Here is a 24,007-nt window from a genome sequence, read left to right as displayed (position 1 = left end):
GGCTTCCTATCACACTAGCCACCTTCCAATATCACATACAACCTTTTAAATATTTGATGTTTGTCGTAGTATAAGTTAGGCCAGGGCTAGAACAGGGTAAGTGCTGCATTATGTCTTCATAATCCACTTGGGGTTTTTTGTACTTCTCACTTAACAACTGATAAAAGCCAACTGTGCTGTACCCACACAAGAGGATGCTTTTTGGCCAAAACACCAAAACAACCATTAATAATATATGTCGAAACTGTGAGAAGTCAAGGGATCCAGGTGCAAAGGTGAGTCATGGCCATGACTTTTAACAGACGTGTGTGTACTCTGTTGTGATTGCTTATTTCAGGCTGCTTTTGAGATCAGGACGAATGGTATATTGACCAGTCTCTCCATTACTCTGTAAGGTTCCAGTATACAGTTGACATCTCTCTCAAAGATGGGTACCTGACTCTTCCCAGATTTTGGACATTAAAACTTCTATGGATGTTTTTTTATTTAAATTTTATTTTCTGTTGGAGAAACACGTAAAGGATAAATTCCTTGTCACTGAATGGATAAATACATAGGATTTGTTTGTTTGTTTGTTTTTGTTATTGTTTTTTTTTTAGTGAAGCAGGGCATGTCACAATATACCATCTTATTCTGAAGTTTAATAGCCACTCAGATACTAAATATTCATAGCATTTTAAAGTTAAGCCTTTAAACGTTAGAAGTGTATATAAAATAAAGGACTGGTATTGATTGAGCTACTACAAGTTTACAGAGACTATGTTGCTTTGTGCTTAAGAGTTCTGGAATAGAGGGGCTGCTAATGAGACAAGTGCCAGAAGTGAATCAGAGTAAGCAGGGCTAATGTGCAATTGTCAGATGAGACACCAGGTGGACACAGGGCACGCACAGTGAAGGGAGGAGTATGCATTAAGGAAAGGCATTATACAAATCTTAATTATCTTCTGTGTAATTGTCAAATATTGGAAGTGTTGGAATAGAGATAAATCTAATCTTTAGGTTTTTCAGTGAGTTCCTTTGGAGTTCAGGTTGAAGTAGAAAAATTACAGTGGAGTCTATTTTGAGCTATGTTCTGCATATAGAATTTAAAAACAAGGACACCACACTGAGAGACTGGGTGTGCTTGCAAGGAGCATCAGAGGAGTATAAAATCTTGGTTCCTAGGGATAAGCCAGTGATGTTTTCCTTCTGGCATGGCCCACTTAGCCATTCTGCCTTTGCAGGACAGTGACAGGGGACAAATGTTAATTCTTCAGTAGATAAGCTGTGCAGAGCACCTCCTATCAAGCCCTGAAGGTTCTCTGCCAGAGAATGGAAGGAAGCTATTGAGGTTCTGTAGTGACAGCGTTACCACATAAAGCACAAGCAGCCTCCTGAGTGTAAGGTTAAACTGTTAGGTCTTGTTCAGACAATGTACTAAGTCTTCAGATGTGAAAAGGTGAACTTTTAAATAAAGAGCTTTTAGGCAGATGCTGTATGGACTAATGTTTAGACCTCTCTAGTTTGTTTGTTAAAAGATAGCCTTTCCATTATCCCACACTTACCTCAAGCATCTATAGTCTAGTGGTCCTCCTGCCTCAATGTTCTGAAAGGTGATGAACACAACACATATATACCAATGTGATCAGCTTAGCCTTCTGATTCATAGTATACAATTATTAATGTCTGAGGAATCTTAACACTTTACTGTAAATTACCCTTAAACATGTAATTACTGATTCTATAGAAATGCAGAACAGTCACTATAGCATGTCTAAATATTAAAGTCTATTGCATACGACCTTTACCATGTCTGTTACCATACAGTAAAGTAACCAACCCTTTGGGGATTTAAGGGCATTATAAAAGAATAAAAACAGGTGTATCTCCTGTATTTTAAAATGTTTTTGACATTTTACTATATTACATCATTTAATTACAGTTTTTTTTAAGTGCATGTATTAATACAAATACAAAAAGGCAGAAGAAGGCAAAGTGAATTGCTGGCTAGGAGAGACCATGGAATTGAAAGATAGCATAGGGATTCTGTAGAGAGCTGCCACAAAGTCAATGACAGTCTTTACTGTTCATACTTAGCTGTGAGAAGAGCATTGACTGGAAGCTTAGCGTGACCATGCCTGCAGTGATTAAGAGATTAATTCTAATGCACTTTTTGCCTGTTATTAGACTTATACATCCTAACTGAGAAGCTATGATAAAATTGTTTCACATGTAATTCTAAAGAATATTGCTGTCTTATGAATAAATATTAGTTGTAGTCCTTCTTGGTTGTAGAGTGTGCCAGACAAAGCAACTCTTCCGACACAGTGGTGCCAGGGACACTCTGCTTCTTTGGAGGTGGGCTTGGAAATAAGGCTTTGTGAGACGTTGACGAGGTGTGAAGTTCGGGATTATGTTTTTGGTAAAGCTCTGACCCTGACTCTGGTATAGTCAGAGGAAAGTGAATGTAAAAGTTGCAAGCAAACCCATTAGTTTGATACAGCTGTCAGTATACACACAGACCCACTGGGTTGTCACTTGTCCTAAAAGGCAGAGGGAAGCTGAGGAAGGAGTGATTTGCCTGAGTTTTCAGATTATCTGCTTAATAATCATATCATAGATATTATTTTGTAGATACTTAAGTATAATATATACATTTTTATAAATAACTTTCATATAGTATGTAGATGTTATGGATTTAATCAGTATGTACATAGAAAAATTACTTGGAGTAGGAAAACTATTGGTTTTAGTTCTGTCCTATATTGGCTACAATACTAGTGGATGATGATTTTATATATAAATTCCTTTACTTTTTCTTTGTGTTTTCTGTCAATCAGTGTAATTTGCAATATTAAGGATACATATTTCTCCATAGCACTCAGTTTCAGGCACCAATTTATTTTATTTTGCAACGTCCCTGATCATTGCTAACTTCACTTAGAATTGAAACACTAAAGAACTGTGTGATGAGCCTTCCACAAGTAATACTTACTAAATTACCACAAGAAAACCCCTTGTTATGTTGTTATTATCATTAGAGGGTAGTTGCTTATGTGTGTTTGGTATTCTACTAATAAGATTAATTATGTGTGACTATGTCTATCCAAAATGTAACTTGAAAGTATGAGGAGAGATTTCTGCTTTTAATTTTTAAATTTTTATTTGTTTTTTTTTTTGTTTGGTTGTTTTTGCCCTAGATATATTTTTAAATTGTTACTTATTAAAAGTTACTCTCTGGTACACTTTTGTTTCCCTGGGTTGATTGTACTTCTTTTTTTTTTTTTTTAAGGTAAAGTTCAAGTTAAGAGTTCAGACATACAAGTTGGAGACCTCATCATAGTGGAAAAGGTTGATACATTTTTTCAATATATTTTAAATCTGTATGTACAACAGTCATTAACATTAGCTTAATTATAAGTAACGTTGACTTCAAATGAACTATTGAGATAGGTATCTTAATTCTTAATGTGCTTGTGTAAGATTTGATGTATTTTAACTATACTTAGATATATATTCTATTTTGCTACTGCATATTTCAATGTCTGTAGGTAAAGTCATACTTTTAAAAGTCAGACTTAATGGTAATTGCTTAGTGTATCTCATTTGACCTCAGAATTGTGTTCAAAATGTTAATAATTCTACAACAGTTTTTCAGAATTTACTTGTCCAGATGGCTATATTACACACAGTCATTGACTCCAACTCTTATAGTTTAAAATTTTAAAGAGAGAATGAGTGAAAGTTAAGAAGCACGAGAAAAATAGTTTAGGCCATGATGAGAAGAAACCCTGTTCTAAAAAGAACAAATAAGCATGGAGACAGTCAGGTTTGCTGTGGTCTTGAGAGTGAGTGGATGGGCAATATGCAGGTGAGGGCTTTCCTCTGGAGTGCTGTCCCTGTCTCATCTTGTGACATGTAAGGGCCGGTACATACATGTGTCTCTCTCTGTAGAGATTCTTCTGGTGTGCTGTTTCTGCCTCATTCTGTGCTGTGTAAGTGCCGTGCACACCACCCAGCCGTGCCTATGATGTCGGTGCTCTGGACATACCTTCTGAGAATATGCTTACTTTGTGATCTGTATCCTCCTGAAACTCCTTATTGACTTTTAAAAGTCTCAGGGGTAGATTCCTACTTGGCTTCCTCCAGAGCTGTCTTCAATCTGCTGTTGTCTGGCAACTTGCCTGCCTGGGACTCAGTTTCTTCTTCCCATAGAAGTGATCTTCTTGTTACTTTATTCTGTATACAGGGATGTGGTTTGATTTTACAAAGTGGAACATGCTTAGCATGCACAGGGTACTGAAACAGACATTTGTAGTATTCATTGTATAAATGGCAGGAATTACTAGCTTGTAGCCATTCATTTTTAAGAAGTTTTCTCCTTTGCTTGTTTATTATGTTGTTAGTTTTGTAGTGATCCTCTTTATATCTTTGCACATTTCTTAAGGATAGATTCTGACAAAGTGCATAACTTAGTAGATCTTAAGCATACAAATTTTGTTAAGGTATTTTCTTTCTGTCATCGGTATTCCTTCTGTATTGATTAATATGCATTTTCATATTTTGCCTTATTGTTGATTATAGGTAGTGAACTATGGGCCTCCTTTATGCCAAGAATGCATTCTAACGCTAAACTTTTGTTATACTTTATATTAAGTTTTAAAAGGGAAGGAAGCTGTTACAGTAAGGGAAATAGCTGAAATGTTAGTGACTGTACAAAATGTAGGCCTTGTAAGGGAACTGTAAGCTATTTTATGTTCTGTGAGTAGAGTTGCTATGTTTGAAGTCAGATTAGATTAATTACAGTATTTTTATGTCACTCTGGAATCTGGAAGAGCTAGCTTCATGCCTTTTGTTAAATATTGTATCTTAGGACCAGGGGTGTGGCACTGGTATACAATGCTTTGCTTAGGACTCCTTGGACTACACACCACCACCACCACCACCCACTACCACCACCACCCACTACCACCACCATCCACTACCACCACCTACCACCCACCACCACCACCACCACCCACCACCACCACCACCCACTACCACCACCATCCACTACCACCACCACCACCACCACCACCACCACCACCAAAACAGTTTAAGGCTTAATCTATACAAGAGTTTAAGGTGGTAGTATGAATTCACTTTGCTGTCTAATTCTAGTTACTTGATTTAAGTACTTTTCTTATACTAATAGCTTGACAGTACTTTTTTTTTTCTGTAAATCAGAATGTCTGGGTGCTGTTACTAATCATGAAATCTGCTTCTTTATATGCTGACTTGTAAAATTAATTAGTTTGGTACTGGAGACCTTGTGCATGCTGGGTAGCATTCTGCCACGAATTTACCTTAGACTTCATCTGAGTATTGTGGTCTGTGTTGCTTTGCTGATAGCACACAGCCATACCTATAGTTCCCTTCAGTGATTTAATTCACAAGCCTGCATGCTGTAGTGTGTGTCTCAGGTAGAAATTAGAAGTTCTAACTTTTCTTCTAAGTTAGGCCCTAATATCAAAGGTGTAACTCTCTGAAGATAGCATTTGCAAGAGTTTTCTGGTTTTCTTTTTTCACCCCCCCCACCCCCAAATTTTGTTTTAATCTTTGTTAAAACAAATAAACATGATGTGAATGCAACTATGTAAACGTGCAGAATGCTTCAGTGCTTTGGATTATTTTAGAGCTTAATATAAATGAGATAAAGACTCCTAAATTGTGTAAACAAAAAAATGCATCTACCCAGAGACAGAAATACCTTTATGTCTGTATTTAAATGAAGAAGAAAAAATAAAGCCATAGTTTGTCTGCTGTCTTTACATATGTCAAATTAGTCACCTGTGTAGAACTAGAGTCCTTCAGAAGTTACGTGCATGTATGTGACATATATTAGGTCAGTCTCAGGGTTAGGAGGAAGCCTGGAAACACTCCCAGCAGGCAGGACTGAGAGGGGCGTTGTCAAAGACTAGTTCCTTTACTAGTCTTCAGAGCCAGCTTGGGGAAGAACAACAATTGCTTTTTCCAGAAGCAAGGAGAAAAAAAAAAACCCTTTTTCTCTATTTTCTATTATAATTCAGTTTGATGGGTTAGTATATGGTGTATATCATAGTGCTCAGAACAGAACTGTATACAATAGAAAGTCTATGAGTAGAAGCATTTTGGGATACTTTTAGGAAGCAAAGATGGATTCCTGAAAAGGACCCAGCTGACACGCTTTGAAAAACAGAATGAGAACCACAGACACTAGTGAAAATAAATGATTCATGCTAACTGATCACTTTCACTGTGAATTCTCTAAACATAGCAGTTAAGACATGCACTTTATGTCATTGAAAAGCAAGGTATCTCAACTTCCCTACTTGAGTAGGGTGAAGAAAATATGTAGAAAAATGTACTGTATAAAATTAATTAAACAGAGGTATATGAAATAGGGGGCTGCTTTGTTGGTGTCAAGGAAAATGTCCAGTAGAATAATGAAAAAGAGAACAAAACCAACAAAGAAGTTGAATTAGTAATATAGAACACTTGAAAAGGAAATATCCAGGTATAGATTTATTCCTTGGGCCTTTAAAGATCATTTGACATCTGTTTTATATAGTAATGGTCAGAAAATAGGGTACAGCCTACCCTTGTTTTTTAAGTCCAGAATTATTGGTGTACTAACACCAGAGGGAGGATAGTCACAACAGAAGACAACTAAACAAAACAATCTTGAAAAAACATTTACCAATTGCAGCCAATAATACAGGCCTTGTCAAAGCCACAGGAAGATTCCTTCCCTTCCTCCCTCCATCTTTCCACTCCCTCTTCTCCTCTTCTTTCTCTCTCTTTCCTCCCTCCCCCTTTCCTGTCCTGTCCTTTTGCTCCCTCCATCCTTTTCTTCTCTCAGTTAAAAAAAAAAAAAATTAGCACAGTCAGCCTTACTTAAAAAAATTTTGGAAGGGTTTTCTAATAGCTAAGGTGGTCCTGACAAGCAAAAACACAGTGGGAAGACTCCGTGCCAAGGCCTCCTCTCCCATTGCTACACATTCAGTATAGTGCAAGTAGGAGGAAGGTGGAGACGAAAGCTCATGACACTTTAGGAAGAACCCAGAAGTAGGCCCGCCCCAATATACACAAGTAACTTTTCAGAAGGTATAGAAGCAATTAGAAATAAAAAGAAAACAAAATTAAATTAATGCATCCATAGGCTAAAAAGAAGATTCTGGGCTTAATGTAAAATGTAACCTTTTGAGGAAAAAATATCACAAGAAAAAATGTTCTGAATCTAGACATATAAATACAATTCTTAGATTGTATACTAAAAGAATAATGCATACTACAAAAATATAATTTCATCTTATTAAAATTCAAGTGTTTTTTGAAAGAAACTATATGTATCAATAATAAAGAAGAGGGTTTGAAAGAAAAATTAAAGACAGAATTTAGAGAGAGGATTATACAAATTATGTAAATTATATAAATATAGTACTTACATGTGAAATCCTTAAAAAAAAAAAAAAGTTTAAATGAAATAGAAGGAGCGAGCAGGATGGCTCAGCAGGCGAGTAATTGTTGACATGCCTGAGGACCTGAGCTTGATCCATGGGACCCACACGGTGGAAGAAGAGAGCCTGCTATCACATATAAGTGTTAACAGAAAAAGAAACTGCAAAGTCATTTATGGTGCAAACATCTGAGTACTATAAACCTAATAAAGATTGTTTGTAAAATTTCCTAAATCTGAGAAGTAAAAGATTTTCACCCGAGAGAATAGATGGAAGACATAAGAAAACATTTGCCAAGAAGTTTCAGACGAAAATAAACACACACACAAAAAACCCTTTTCAATAGTTATTTGGAAGACGTATGAATCGGAAGAGATACTTTCTAAAAATGCCGATGTCACTAAATATTGACATCAAAATGATACAGTTATTCTGGAAAATCACTTGACAGTTTCTAAAACAAGGACCAAACCAACCAACCAAGAACCCAGTTTAACCATCTAATGACCCAGCAGTTTAATCCATGCCTAGGGGCTACTAAGATGGTGCAGCAGATAAAAGATGCCTATTGCCAAGCCTGATGACTTGAGTTTCATCCCTGGACCTGTGTGGTTAAACTCTGGCCTTTACATGGGTGCTATGGCTCATACATGCATATGCACATACACAATAAAAAAATAAATATAGATCCCGTGTCTTGGCCACAAGGAAATATTAATTTATGTTGATACAGAATCCTCTACAAGAATGTTTACATCAGCATTCAAAATAGCCATAAGTCAGAAATAGTTCAGCTATCCTGAATGGATGACTGGTCCAAGATATTATGTATAAGCACATTATGGCACAGCATGGGAAGAAAATACAAGACTGGTTTTAGGAAGTGAATAATCTGAAAATTCCATTCACATTAGCATTCAATGGATAAAAGACAATATAGATCTGACAGAGGAGCTCCTAAACTTGTAACTTGCAATTTTAAATGTGATTTAAACATGTTAAAGAAATGGCCCCCATGGATATATATGTTCCTATTGGCAAGTTGGCAGTACTTCTGAAATTGACCTGTAGATCCATGCTAAGTCATCTTAAAAACTTCAGCTGACTTCTTTGTAGAAATGGACGCATTGCTTTAGAGAATTTGCATAGCAGTTGGGGGACCCAGAATAGCTGAAACATTTTTTGGGAAATGGTTTACAAATTTTGCGTACTCACACTTCTCTATTTCAGAGTACAGTACAAATCTACAGGAGTCTTTATACTGTAGACCTAATGGAATTGTAGCGATGAGACTATTAAAAAAAAAAGTCTGGACTTTATGGTATTTTGGTTCCTGGTAGGTCCAGTGTATTAGCAACATCTTTGGACGGGCACCTTTCGTGTATTCTACCTTTGGTGTCTATTTAGGTTGCTTCTTATACTTCTATGACATTGACATTGTCAATTGTGCACACATGCTACTACAGAAATACCTGGGAGGAAAATGGGTTTTAAGCATGAATATGTTTCCTATGGTATGGCTTATGTGTCTTTCTGTAGTGTTTGGGTAAGAGCTTGAGAAAATCTCTTGTGTTTTCTTCTGAGTGGACCTTTCTTTACTTGTGAGTTTTCAGGCCTTTCTGTCTTATGGTCAGCACCCACTGATGTATATGCTGCAGGCTTCAGTTTCCTTCCAGGTGGGCAAACTTGAATAGAAATTCTTTGTTTTAGGGATGTCTAATTTAGTAATCTTTTCATTTAAAGTTAAAGATTTTTGTGTTTTCAAAATAATTTGTAGTGGTGTCAGTGAAGAAGCCCTTCCTGATAAAAGTCATAATGTTATCTGCTGATGAGAGTCAGTTCTTGTGTAGTGACTGCGGAGGCTGGGCACTCCTCCACTCGTGCCCAGTCAGGACCTCCTCTCCTTAGGACTGTAACTTGGCAAGACTGTTTTTTCTTATTGCCCACATGGTGTCCTCATGTGAGCAGGTCTACTCGTGCATTTTCTCATTTGGCATTGGCATACTTGGTTGTCCTGGTATGTCACTGTGGTCTGATTAATGTTCATTTCCTAGGCTAAATTAGTCCATGTGTATGTCTTGTTCAATTCTTGGCCTTCACATTTCCTCATATGCTTGAGAAGACCTTGTTGATCCTAAATCAAGAGCATCGTTTATTTTAGCATCCCCTCACCCCCACCCCAGGTTCTTGCTCTGTTGGAGTTACAGTGTATTCCATGTGCTCATATATTTCCCCCCCAACACTTTCCAGGCTGTGGTTGCTCCACTCATTTTCTTGTCAGATAGTTATTTCTTTCCTTTTAAAATACTATTGAATTTTCACTCAGTTTTTCTTTGACCTGAGGATCTGTAGATCTTCTATAATCACCTTTATTCTTAGTGTGAGAAAGGAACAGCTGTATCTCATGTCTTTTTTTTTTTTTTTTTTGGCCTACTAACTTGTATTTGTTTCATTATTCATGAACTGGAAAGTAAGCCACTTCTTTATGGTATATGTGTAGATTTGAGAAATTATATGAAGTATTATTTTAATGGTATACTTTTCCTGTAGGTTGATTTTTTTTTCTTTAGCATTTTTAATTCATAGAATTATGAAAAATAAGTTCTTGAATAGAGACTTGAAAAAGTTTAAATATAGTGTTTTTACTTACATCCTATTCAGTGTCATTAGCGAATAAATAGTTCCTCAAATTGTGGTCATATCCTGTATTTGCTTATTCTCATTTGTTTATCCAAGGTAATGCATGATCTTATTGATGGTGTTCTTCTTGGCGTTGGCCATGGATCAACCATGGCTGTTTTCCAGGGCATTTTCAATGAGTAGGATGCAATTCTTATGTGACAGTACTACTATGTTGTGTATGTGGTTAGGATGCTGTGGAAATAATAATATTTAACCTTTCCCAGACAAGGGCTGTGTAAGTGCCATGTGTATGGCTTGCTGTTGTTTAAATGCCGCAGTTGTAAAGTAAAAGGTTAGCTTTTCATATGAAATTAGAAATAATAGCTAATTTAGTACAATTTTACTTTAAACATTCTAATTGTCTGTGTTAACCATTTCTACTATATCATGGCATTATGATAATATATATCTTTAATTAGCATATTACTTTTTTTTCAGAACCAAAGAATTCCATCAGATATGGTATTTCTTAGAACTTCAGAGAAAGCGGGTAATTTTTAATTATTTCTTTTACATTGCTACAGATTTTTTTTAGTATGATGTTTATTTGGCTGACTGGCTTGTTTTTTGTTTTGGGTAGAGTATTTCTGTTTAACTGTGTCTGACATGGAGACCAGAACTATGCTTGCCTTGAACTCACAGAAATATGATTGTCTTTGCTCTCCGTGTGCTAGGATTAAAGACAGACACCAACCTGCTTAGATTGGGTTTTTTTCATTTTAATGGGTGAAAGCAAGTTCTCTGCCTATAATTTTTTTTAATAGTTTAAAATCATTTCTAAATTATATTTAACTATTGATATTTTAAAAGATGTTTAGTTTTTATAACTACTTGAAAAGTTATGAGTGGAATTTCATTCATAAAAATTTTGAGAATTCAATAACAGTGTTACTTAATATTTGATTGCTATTTTACATTTTCAGTTTTATTTATTTAGCAAAGAGTTATTTTTCACTGGTTTTATACACAGGAATATATCAAGGAATGCACATAGTTCATTTCTGAATTACACTTATGATTTGTAAAACTAGCTGTCATTTTTTTCTTTCTTATTCTTAGCATACATCTTATTGGTAAAGGATGGGTTGGATTTAGAGTTGACTGGTTATTTTGCCTACGAGTAAGCAGCATATTTTAAAAATAAGACTTTAATTATGTGTAACCGTCTGTGTGGGTTTGTGCACGTGAGTGCAGTGCCTGTGGAGGTTGCAGTTAAAGGCAGCCATGAGCTGTCCCATATGAATGCCACAACTGCACCTCAGAAGCTCTCCAAGACAAGGACATGCTCTTGACCCCTCCCTGGTCTTTCCATCCCAAAGCAGCACACAATTAAGAGAAGTGTTTTTTAAGTCATGCTAAAGAGATGTTCTGTCTGCAGCACTGCGGAGTGCTGTGGTTGCTTACCTTGCTGGGTGAGTTGCCCTCAGGAAAAAAATTGTCCATGGTAACTGAAGAACCTGTGAGTTATTATTTATTTTGTGTTATTTAGTGTGAATTTCTGTTTCACTTTATAATAATAATAATAGTAATTATTATTAGTATTCTTTGGTCTTTTTTTTTTTTTTACAGTCCAGTCATTATTCCCCCTCCCTGTTAGCTGTCCAACAGTTCCTCATTCCATTTTTCCTCCCCTGTCTCCCATCCTGTCCCCGACCCTCACCCCACCAGGCCTCTCCACTCCATGGGGCCTCAAGTCTCTTGAGGGTTAGGTGCATCTTCTCTCACTGAGGTCAGACCAGGCAGTCCTCTGCTGTATATGTTTCAGTGGCCTTGTACCAGCTAGTGTATGCTACCTGGTTGGTGGCTCTGTGTCTGAGCAATCTCAGGGGTGGGGGGTTGAGGGGGGCTCTGGGTTAGTTGAGACTTCTGGTCTTCCTGTGGGGTCACTCTCCTTTTCAACTTCTTCCAGCCTTTCCTAATTTAACCATAGGGGTCCCCGACTTCAGTTCATTGGTTGGGTGTAAGTATCTATTTCTGTTTTTTAGCTGTTGTAGAGACTGGTAGGTATCCTCCTAGTGTTAATCACCAAATGACAAGTTTTCCCTTTATTGTGGCTGGAGATCCCCCAACAGTTACCTACTCCCAGTTACTTAGCACTACAAGGTGTAGTCTGGTGTTTATCAAGAGAGCTTTCCTTTTAGAGGTTTCTACCTCTGTTTTGGAAGTATATTTGGCAATATTAGGATAGTTTCCCAAGCATGTCTATCTAACATGTGTCCTGTGGCCTTCTGTGCAGCAGTACAGTAGTGGGCTTTGTTCCTGACTTGGCACCTTTGCAGTGGCAGTGCTGTGCAGTGTGGGAGTCTGGGAGACGCTGTCTCCTGAGAGGCGGAGTTGCTTAGCTGTTCACATGTATGAGGATGGAGCCCTTTGGCTACAGCATATGGTCTTCATCCTGCTAGGCTTCATTTCCCATGTTTTTGCAGGATTTTTACCACTCTAATAATAAAGGGTACACTTGGAATTATGTAATGCTTTTTGTGTTTTTCTGTGAGACCTTTATTTTGATATCAGAGTAGTATTGGCCTTAGCATCCATTAGGGATTATTCAGTCCTATCCTACTTTTTGGAAGAATCTTTGAAGAGTTTTTATTCTTTGAATGTTTGGTGTAATTCATCTGTGAAGAGATTTGGATCTGACCTTTCAAGCTCTTTGTTTTGGTTTTTAATGTCTAATTCAGTGCTAAAGGCTTACTTTTGAGGGTCTTTTTCTTGAATCAATTTTTATAGTTTGTGTGCTTTTTTTTTTTATAACTTGTCTGCTTTAGGTTTTCTAATTTGTGGGTTTGCTATAGTTATTCCCTCATGATCGTCTCAGATAATTTCTGTAACAATAGTAGTAATGTCCCATCCTTTGTTCTTCTTTTTCCTTTGTTACTCTGGCTAAAAGGTTGTCAATGTCATTGATCTGTTGAAAGAACAAACTTTGGGTTTTAATGATTTTTCTCAATTGTTTGCTTGTTCTTTATTTCATTTATTGGCATCTATCATTTTTTTTCCTTTTCTCTGTTTTTGGTTAATGTTGATCCTGTGCCTGTAGCTTCCTAAGGAAGAAAGTTAGATTGTTGATTTTGGATCTGTTTTAATGTGGTGTATTTACAGTCATAAATTTTCACCTGCACTCTTGTGAGTTGACCTCATAAGGTTTACAATTTGAGATTTATTTTCGTACCTCTAAAAGTATTCTCTAATCCTTTGTCATTTCACCATTGATCTCTTGTTCTGTGATTAGTATGTTGCTTCATTTCCACATTTGTGAATTTCCCAGATTTGCTTTTGTCATGATTTCTAGGTGATCTGTGGTCTCATTTTGACTCACTGCAATCTAGGTTATACTTCAGCATGTGAGTATCTTAGACTGTGCTTTACAGCAGGAGTCTGTTCTGCTCCTTTGCTGTTTGTTAGCTCTCCTCAATCTGCAGCATTGGCCTTTCTGTCTAACTATACTGTGTAGTTGAAGGTGAAGTGATATAGTTTGTAACTATCTTTGCAAGATCCATAGCAAGTGTATCCCTAGTGTAATGACTGTCACCTTTCTCACATGCTCCCTGTCCTGCTGTCATACTTCCTTGTTCCTTGGGTTCTTCTGCATTCACTTTTCCCGTTGGAGAGCTGTGCAGAGGAGACACATAGCTGCTGTTCTTTAGCCTGTCAGAAACAGCATTGTCAGATGCTTGCATATGGCTCCTGTCTTCATCTCCTGTCCATTCACTCCCAGTCAGAGACTCAATCCCCATCACTGGGACATAGAAGCCCTCATTCAGGCAGTTCCATCTGTGTTTCCCTTTTGTTGAGACCCAGTCTCTTCTTTACTTTGGGACCTGCCTACTGACAGGACCTCACTCAGAACGGCTCAAGTTGGTTTCTTTGTATTCTCTGGCTCCATTTCTTTGTTGCTCTAGGGAGTTTCTGTGCTCGTCTGCTTGTACCCCACTATGTACTTAGTTACTCTTCCAATTGTCTGGAGGGGATGTCTTAGTTACTTTTCAATTGCTGGGTAAAGCTCCAGGGCCACAGCAACTTTTAGCAGGAAGAGTTTATTTGTTTATAATCTTCAAAAAATTGACAAATAATGTATCTTGGTGGAGGCATGGCAGCCAACAGAGGGTGTGGTGGCTGTCACAGAAGCTGAGGGCTTGTATTTTGCACAAAAGAGGGAAGCAAAGGGAGAGAAGGGGTTGAATGAGGAGAGCCTTCGAAACCTCGATGCCTACCCTAGTGACAAATGTCTACCAGTAAGGCCACACTTTCAAAACATCAATGTTAACTAGGGACCAAGTGCTTAAGTACATGAGCCTATAGGGTTCATTCAAGTGCCTAGGGAATAACAAGAAGGCTGTCTTTGCGGCTTCCTGCATGAATTTGTCACAAGGCTCTGTTGCAGATGCACCTACTATGTGCTCTGTATTTTTGTATGGGGTAGAGGGATGATGCCCACATATGTCTTTAATAATCATTGTCCACTGGTTATTCTTTGGGCCAGGTAGAAATACTATGGCTGATAACTTAAAGAATATAATGAAATAGAATTTGGTTAGTCTCTGTATTTTGTTAGTCTGTAATCTATTTCTGTATAGTATAATTATTGTAAAGGTAATATTTACATCTGTTACTTATAACTAGTATTTTTATTGTCAGTATAGAGAAAGAGGTTTTCAAAGGTTTATTTTTCTGTTATTCCTCTTTGAGAGGTCCAAAAACCTTAGGGATAAGATTCAATTCCTTGGGAAGCATACTGGACTCCAGAAGGAGCCACTGACAGTGGACCTTTAGTCAGTGACTGCCCTGACTTAGGGAGGAGAAGGCTAGAGCTGAGTCAGCTCCTGGGATACCTACTGGAGGAAATAACAAGGCCAGAACCGAGCTATTTTCCAAAATTCTTCAAGGCCTTATCAAATATAGATAAACTAACATAGCAACCAATAAAAATTGTACTAATGTCATTGCTTTGCCCCTTACCAATCATATTAGGCTTTACCTAACCCTTCTAGAGAATTCCCCTAGCCCTCCATAAAATGGGCCCTTGAGCCTCTCAAGTCATCTCCATTTTGATGAATGGTTCACCCCTGCATGCTTGTAATTTCTGCAGAATTACCTTTACCTTTGTATACTCTGAGTCTGGGGTCTGCCTTCAGAGATTCTTGGACCCTAACACTATTGATATTACCCGTTAGGATCTATGGCTAGTAGCATATTCACTATAATAGGTAAGTGAGGTAGTTTGGATGAAAATATACCTCCCCATAGGCTCGTGTGTTTGAATGCTTGTTCTACAGTTGATTGAACTGTTTAGGAGGGATCAGGAGGCATTTCCTTGTTGAAGAAGGTATGTCACTGGGAATGGGCTTTTGGACTTTAAAAAGCCCATGTCACCTGTCCCTGGTAGCCTACACCTTTAATCCCAGTACTATAGAGGAAGAGGCAGGCAGAGAGGTTGAGGGAAGCATCATCTACAGAACTAGTTACAGGATGGTCATGGCTACACAAAGAAACCCTGTCTCAAAAAACAAAACAGATAAACAAAAAGCCTATGCCATTCCAGTTACCCCCCTTCACCCCTAATTTCTGGCTAATATCTCAACATGTAAGCTCTCAGCTACTTCTCTAGTACCATGCCTCCCGACTGTTGGCACATTTCCTGCCATGATGGTCATGTACTTACCCTCTAAAACTGTAAGCAAGCTTCTAATTAACACTTTGGTTTGTTGTTGTTGTTGTTTTTAAAATTTATTTATTTATTTATTTATTATTTTCGTTATTTACATTTCAAATGCTATCCTGAAAGTTCCCTATACCCCACCCCCACCCCTGCTCCCCTACCCACCCACTCCCACTACTTGGCCCTGGCCTTCCCCTGTGCTGGGTCATATAAAGTTTACAAGACCAAGGGGCCTCTCTTCCCAATGATGGCCGATTAGGCCATCTTCTGCTACATATGCAGCTAGAGACTCGAGTTCAAGGGGTACTGGTTAGTTCATACTGTTGTTGCACCTACAGGGTTGCAGCCCTCTACAACTCCTTGGATACTTTCTCTAGCTCCTCCATTGGGGACTCTGTGTTCCATCCAATAGCTGACTGTGAGCCTCCACTTCTGTGTTTGCCAGGCACTGGCATAGCCTCACAAGAGGCCGCTATATCAGGGTTCCTTCAGCAGAATCTTGCTGGCATGTGCATTAGTATCTGGTTTTGGTTTCTGATGATGGGATGGATTCCCGAATGGGGTAGTCTCTGGATAGTCCATCCTTTCATCTTAGCTCTAAATTTTGTCTCTGTACCTATATCCTTTCATGGGTATTTTGTTCCTTATTCTAAGGAGGAATGAAGTATCCACATGATGGTCATCCTTGGTTTTCTTGTGTTTTGCAAGATGTATCTTGGGTATTCTAAGTTCCTGGGCTAATATCCGCTTATCAATGAGTACATATCTAGTGACTTCTTTGTGATTGGGTTACCTCACTAAGGATGATACCCTCCAGATACATCCATTTGCCCAAGAATTTCATAAATTCATTGTTTTTAATAGCTGAGTAGTATCCATTGTGTAAATGTACCACATTTTCTGTATTCATTCCTCTATTGAGGGACATCTGGGTTCTTTCCAGCTTCTGGCTATTATAAATAGGGCTGCTATGAACATAGTGGAGCATGTGTCCTTATTACCAGTTGGAAGATCTTCTGGGTATATGCCCAGAAGAGGTATTGCTAGGTCCTCCGGTAGTACTAAGTCCAATTTTCTGAGGAACCGCCAGACTGATTTCCAGAGTGGTTGTACAAGCTTGCAATCCTACCAGCAATGGAGGAGTGTTCCTCTTTCTCCATAACCTCGCCAGCATCTGCTATCACCTGAATTTTTAATCTTAGCCATTCTGACTGGTGTGAGATGGAATCTCAGGGTTGTTTTGATTTGCATTTTCCTGATGACTAAGGATGTTGAACATTTTTTCAGGTGTTTCTCAGTCATTTGGCATTCCTCAGTTGAGAATTCTTTGTTTAGCTCTGTACCCCATTTTTAATGGGGTTATTTGAATTTCTGGAGTCCAGCTTTTTGAACTCTTTGTGTATATTGGATATTAGTCCTCTATCAGATTTAGGATTGGTAAAAATCCTTTCCCAATCTGGTGGTGGCCTTTTTGTCTTGTTGACAGTGTCTTTTGCCTTACAGAAGCTTTGCAATTTTATGAGGTCCCATTTGTCATTTCTTGATTTTACAGCACAAGTCATTTGTGTTCTGTTGAGAAATTTTTTCCCTGTGCCCATATCTTCGAGGCTTTTCCCCACTTTCTCCTCTATCAATTTCAGTGTCTCTGGTTTTATGTGGAGGTCTTTGATCCACTTAGACTTGAGCTTTGTACAAGGAGATAAGAATGGATCAATTCTCATTCTTCTACATGATAGCCGCCAGTTGTGCCAGCACCATTTGTTGAAAATGCTGTCTTTTTTCCACTGGATGGTTTTAGCTCCCTTGTCAAAAATCAAGTGACCATAGGTGTGTGGATTCATTTCTGGATCTTCAATTCTATTCCATTGATCTATGTGTCTGTTGCTGTACCAGTACCATGCAGTTTTTTATCACAATTGCTCTGTAGTACAGCTTAAGGTCAGGCATGGTGATTCCACCAGAGGTAAAATTGTTGAGAATGGTTTTTGCTATCCTAGGTTTTTTATTATTCCAGATGAACACTTTGTTTTTTAAGATGCTTTGGTCATGGTGTTTTATCATGACAGTCGAAAAGTAAGCAAAATATTTGCATTTGAGAGGTGCTTTTACACATTATAAATGATTGTAGTAGAAATATATGTAAAATAATAGCATTCTAGCTGGGTCTGGTGGCTCACATCATTAATCTCATCACTTTGGAGGCTGAAGCAAAGATATTGGAATGAGTTAGAGACCAACTAAGGCTGTGTATTGAGTTCCAGGCTACTGTTATAACAGAGTAAGATGCTGTCATAAGAAACAAACAAGATAGACAAAAATAATATTCCAAATATGAAAGTTGGTCTGGGCAATTAACTTTAAAAGAAAAATATTGTATAGATTTTGTTAAGGAGTAAATTGTGAACAACATGCCGTACTTAAAGTTTAGAGATGGTTACAAACGCTAAGTTTTTTTGATTTTTTTGTTTGGTTGGGTTTTGTTTGTTTGAGGAGGAGGAATCTAAGGGCTGAAGACCTAAAATACCATTTTTAAAATGATGCAGTTCCTAATTGTTTTGGAAATTTGCCAGTTTCCTCCCCATCTTCCACTGCACCATTGCGTGGCCTTGGGAGTAAGCAGAGGATGAGTGGAGCACCAGAGTATTAGCAGATGAGATATTTGGTGTTCACCTCAGATAGGGAGCAGCCCGATCTACTTCTCCTCTCTTGCCCTGTGTCCCGTGTGCTATGAAGGTGCTCTATGTGGACAAGTGGTACTCAGTATTTTGATGGTCATGAATCCATTTGAGAATCTTAATTCCTTTGCCTTAGAAAAATATACACAATGTACATGGTTACTAAATTTGTATTATTTAAATAAATAATTTTCTTTCTCTCTCTATATATTTGTAGCATGAGTACTAGTGGATTTGACTTTAGGACCTCTGTGTAGTTGTAGTTTGACTTAACCTATTATGGTCTTACTACAGTCTTTTGTTTGTGAAATTCAAATAAAGAAGTCAGATTGCTTTCTACAAAATGGACCTGGAAATTTGATGACATTTGTGTCATATCAGTAACATGTGCTTTCTGCTTCTCTTGTTCTAAACTTCTGACTGGATATTACCTCCAGATGATCAGCTTCCAGTTCAAGGTCTTTTTTTATCAACAACCACAAGTATTCTTTCTCTTTGGTTTCCAACATCCCAGCTCTTGATTGCTGGTCTTCATTTTGAGATGGTCACTGGGTTTCTGCATAATCACAGGTTTTATCCAATTATAGCATTCTTGGCCATCTCTTCTTCCCCTGGATTAGATCTTACTCAGGTAATTATATTTCTTACTATCTTGTAGCTCTTCTCTCTGGGGTGCAGAGGGGAATTTTACATGAAGGTCAGCAAAACTTTTTTGTGTGCTCTTAAGTAATTTACTCAAGGTTCACTATTGTCTAGTTATTTTCAGAAAATAAACATTCTGATTTTTTGTTTTATTTACTAACAGTTTGTTGTGTTTCAAGTTTAGTTAAGAAATCTTTGTGGCATATTACTTTTTATCATAAAATTCTAAACTTTGTTAGTGTGAGTCCTAAGTATAACACTATGGTTTAGACCTTAACAATGCCATCTGGGTGCTTGTCAATACAGCACGGTAAGTCAATCCATGGCGTTCTGTTGACTAAGTATTAATAAGAGTATTCTATTGAGCCAGGACTGGATTGTTTAGAATGTAAATGGAGCTGTTGATGGATCTGGTGACTGATGACTTACATTCCAATTAATCATTTGTTCCATCCGTTTCTTAATCAGATCAAATATTTCCTGAGTGCACGCAGCTCTTTTAGTGGTATTAGCAGAAATGAATGCTTTAGAACCAATTTTCATCAATCTCTTATAAATGCCAATATCCTTTTCACTTGTATCTAAGTGATAGCATTAGAGGGTAAGTATTTGGAACACAGTACTGTACCTCACTGTCCCTTATAGTGGAATGAGGGTAGGTAAGTGACACTGTTCTCATCCACTTTATCTCTATAAAAAGATTTATCTTGCCATCAGTTTAAAATTTTTATGCAGTCATTAAGTCATATAAATGATTTAAAAACCAAGTTTAATGACCAAAGATCTGATATTATAAATCCACAGTCAATGTCTATTTTTCTTTTCTATGACATACACCATAGTTCATCTCTTTCAGAGCTATTGGATATGTGAGCTGTTGCAGGTTGCCTGCTGGTGCTACAGGGTGACTTGTTATGCTGTGACAGCCTCAGCTTCCTCAGTGCCCTCACTTTATCATCCCTTGATGTGGCTCTCAATGTGTCACATACACTAGCTGATCTTAATTTGAGGTCATTAAATCTGTCCTTTCCTGTCAACTCTTGACAATTATATAAAATAAAATCAAGTATTCATAAGAAATCTATAATAGGATATAAGCAGACCAATTTAATTACTCATTTTTACTGAGTTTTAACTAGTATCAGTTATAGCTAGTGTTTTCTGTTTTTTTTTTAAAAAAAAAATGCTGGCTTGGTCTTGGTAAGACAGGCCACCCTGGCTACACTTCAGCTTTTGTTGTAGCCCTTTCCTCTAGCACATCAGTTACTAGACGTCAGTAATTTTGATCCATCTTAGTCTGTACTTGTCTAACACAACACATACCTTTTATCTCCAGAGGACTTAGATTTCTGTGTGAATTGTGCTTATAATGTTGAGTGTATTGTCTTCACTTTCATGTTAGAGGTCGAAGACAATTCAGAGCGTTTCGCCTGTCCGTACTTGCAGACCCTAGAATCTAGTACATTGAGTTTTATAATCTAGTACATTGAGTTTCATTTACTTTCTCATCAGGTTTCATCACATGTAAGACAGAGAAAAAGTGAACCTGAGGAAACATTGCCTTTAGAGTTACATGATGCACATTTTTTTTTCTTGTACTTCCCTTTAGTTTTTTAGTCAGTACGTGGAGAATGTTCTCAACATAATCCTTTTGACAGTGGACAACGGTTTGTTTACTCGATTATGCATCTAGTCTTTCAAAGTGTGTATACTCCAGTGACGGTCCCTTAATGTAACACCAATGGATGGGAAATCTTACAGCTCTTGATCTACAACCATGCTTCAGAGTTGACTCTGATCTCAGATTTCCAGTCGTTTGACAATGATGATGCCCATGCTAAGATGATAAGACAAAGTAGTGCTGTGTTTTTTACCTGAAGACTTTGGAGAAGAGCCAGGCAAAGCTCATATCTAATAGGGGGCATTGTGGGAAATACTAGAGAGCCTGATAGCCAGCCTTTTAAAGGTGGCAACAGCTCAGCCAGAAACTCCTAAGAAAGTTCCTGGATCAGGCTCCTCCTGTCGTGAGAAGCTGTGTGCTTGTGTTAGGTTCTTAGGAACCAAAAGAAGGGATTGAGACACATTCCAAAGAATTTTCCCAGAAACAAACAACCCTTCAGCAGGGCCAGAGTCAAATGTAGACTACTTTGAGATTTTATAGTAACAATGATGACATTCTGCTGAAACCTGCCAGTGCAGTAGCTCATCCACCTCCCCCATACTCAAGCTTCTTGTCTTGAAACATTGTAAGTAAAGTACAAGCCACCCTTTCTTAGGGCGCTACTTCAAGGTCAGTTGAATCCTAAAGAAAGAGCTCACCATTTGGGTTTTATTGCAACTGCAAGTGAGCGAGAAAGGGAGACTTCACTGTCTGCATCCTCTGTTGCTACAGCACTGGGCAATGACTGAGTGAGTGGCTGCAGAAGCTATCTTGATGCCTCGGGACAAAAGGCTGGCATGTTTGCAGTGCAAGGTGGGCTCAGCATCTAGTGAATGAGATTAGCAGAGTAGAGACCCAAGCCTTCTGGCAGATAGTTTAGAAGAGATGGGGTAAGAGGATCCTGAAAATTAGTAATGACTTTGAGAACATGCTGAGCAGGCATCTGAGAGGTGACTATAGTATTCCTTAAGGAGGGAGGGAAGGGCACTGTGGGCATAAGGCGGATGGAGGGCTTCTGTGGGACTTGGGAGTTGTGTATAAGGTGTTTGTCATTTTATAATTAATTCATAGAGTATAATAAGGTTTGTGGGTTTGTAACTATTTTATAATTATAGTCTAAAAGTAACGTGAAGGAATTCTGTGATTAAACCTAACTTTGACGATTATTTGTTTTCACTTTACTTTGCTTTCTGTGGTGTTGGGGATTGAGTGAGAGGCCCAAAGGCCTTTGCACATACTTGACAAGTGCAGTGCCACAGGCTACATCTCTATCTTTGAATTTGTTATGTTTTTCCTGTTTTATGGACGTCTTTGCTTTTATTGTTTAAGAATTGCTTTAATACATGCTTGTTGTAATTACAGAAAGAATGTATGATTTCTACATGAACATTGTAAGGTCTGAGCAGGAAGGTTCTACTTCCTTCCTCTGTTCCCTTTTTCCCTGTATAGGTTCATTTTATGCATCTCTTCTTGTATATGTGTGTAGCAATGCATATGGATAGATTTATATATATAGGTATGATTGTACATAGAGCACAGAAACACATGTATGAACACATGGATGCCCAGGACTGCATTGCATACCTATAAAAGATACATGCCCACAAAAGCAGGTATAAAAGTTTGCAAATATGGATATTTGTAGTTCTTTAACCTAACAAATATGTGAACATGCATGTATACTTTTTCCTTTCCCCTCTTTTACTCCCTGTCCCTTCATGTCAGTGTTTATCATTTCCCCTTTCAAACAAGTAGTTGTGCTGCAAGAATACCACACTGTAAAATGCTGATTGCAAATGCATTGCCCTCTCCTTTTCTTAAATATCATCTTTTAATTCATCACCCTTAACAAGGCCTCCTGTAGCCCTGAGTGTCCTCACACTCTCTGTGTATGGAGGAAGTCCTTGAATTCCAGATCCTCTTGACTCTGCCTCCCAATTGCTGACATTGCAAATGTGTGCCCACTGTGCCTCAGACATCAATTTCTCTCTCCCTCTTCATTGCCCTCTTCCTCCCTCAGTGTGCTTGTACCCCATTTTCTCCATTTGACAATAACTCCTAGGGATCTTTTCATAATGTTGAGGTCTTTTCTACTTTGTCCTTTTAAAATTGCTGCCTCTGCTGTTTTATTAAGCTATCTTTCTAGTCCCTGTACCAACCTTTCATTATCATAGACTGCTGCAATGAGTCGTTCTGTGTGTGTGTCATTTAGTGCATTTGTGTTTGTTGTTATCTCTAGGATCAATTCTCAGAAGAGGGATGAGGAGTATGGTCTGGGGTAATTAGATTGCTGTGATTCAGATTTTTCCCCTTCTGAAATTTGATGGGTTTGTTATTATGCAATAGCACTTACCTGGGTATTAGCGTTTTAGCTGTGCTTATATTACTGAGCATTTTATGATGGTCAATTAACATTTTATTAGCAAGGTAATGTCAGACTCTGAGATATTTTTGTATGTATCTTATTATCTTGTCATCATCAAAACATAGATTAAAAGTAGAAATGATCTAGATAGCTTTCAGTAGTTGATATTAAACCTTAATAGACATGGGCTAGGGTTGTAGCTCAGTGGTAGGACATTTGTCTAGCATGCTCAAGGCCCTGGTGTTGAGCCATAGCATCATGCAAAACACACAGAGATACTGTCACCACCATTATGACTATAACAAAAGCAAGGGTACCAAACAGCACATAAGTGATTAAAAAATAGATTAGTGACTATCTTTTTACAGGTTTATTCTCTAAGCCAAATGATGTCATCTAAAATGAAGGCTTTTTAAAGCTATTTGTTCTTTGCACTGTTTCAAGGAGTCATTTTCCAGGTCCTCATGTGCCTACATCTGCTTTGAAAATACTTATAACTCAGGAGAAACTTCCTTCAGTGCAATTTCAGATGGTGACATTTTCTCCTCTACCTCCAAGGTTCATGTTTTATCCGCACGGACCAGCTAGATGGTGAGACTGACTGGAAGCTGAAGGTGGCGGTGAGCTGCACACAACGGCTGCCAGCCCTCGGGGTGAGCACCACTGTGACACTGTACTCCTTGTTTTTTAGCGTAGTAATGGGGTAGTAAGGAAGTTTCTGTTGATACTAGCTGACTAATTTGAACACATTAAACCTGCAATTTGTCATTTTATTATTCCTCAAGGCCATTAAAAACGATGTGGTTTTCTAGTGCACAGCCTATTTTAGGTAGTTTTGAATGTTCCTACTGATCTGACACTTAGGCT

The 24,007-nt window shown here is 38.0% G+C and overlaps 1 protein-coding gene across 3 annotated transcripts in view; it reads left to right on the top strand.

Annotated features, from left to right (window-relative positions):
* Atp9b (ATPase phospholipid transporting 9B (putative)) overlaps window positions 1-24,007 on the top strand; it is a 207,808-nt gene that overhangs the window by 55,496 nt on the left and 128,305 nt on the right. For all 3 annotated transcript variants that reach the window (XM_029546803.1, XM_021214520.2, XM_021214521.1), the window contains exons 6-8: window positions 3,272-3,330; window positions 10,578-10,629; window positions 23,699-23,793. In XM_029546803.1, the coding sequence (XP_029402663.1) occupies window positions 3,272-3,330; window positions 10,578-10,629; window positions 23,699-23,793 (206 nt within the window). The remainder of the gene's footprint in view (window positions 1-3,271; window positions 3,331-10,577; window positions 10,630-23,698; window positions 23,794-24,007) is intronic.

This window comes from Mus pahari, chromosome 15 (genome assembly GCF_900095145.1).
Source record: "Mus pahari chromosome 15, PAHARI_EIJ_v1.1, whole genome shotgun sequence".
Classification (NCBI taxonomy): domain Eukaryota; kingdom Metazoa; phylum Chordata; class Mammalia; order Rodentia; family Muridae; genus Mus; species Mus pahari.
This window is presented reverse-complemented; position numbering and strand designations above follow the sequence as displayed.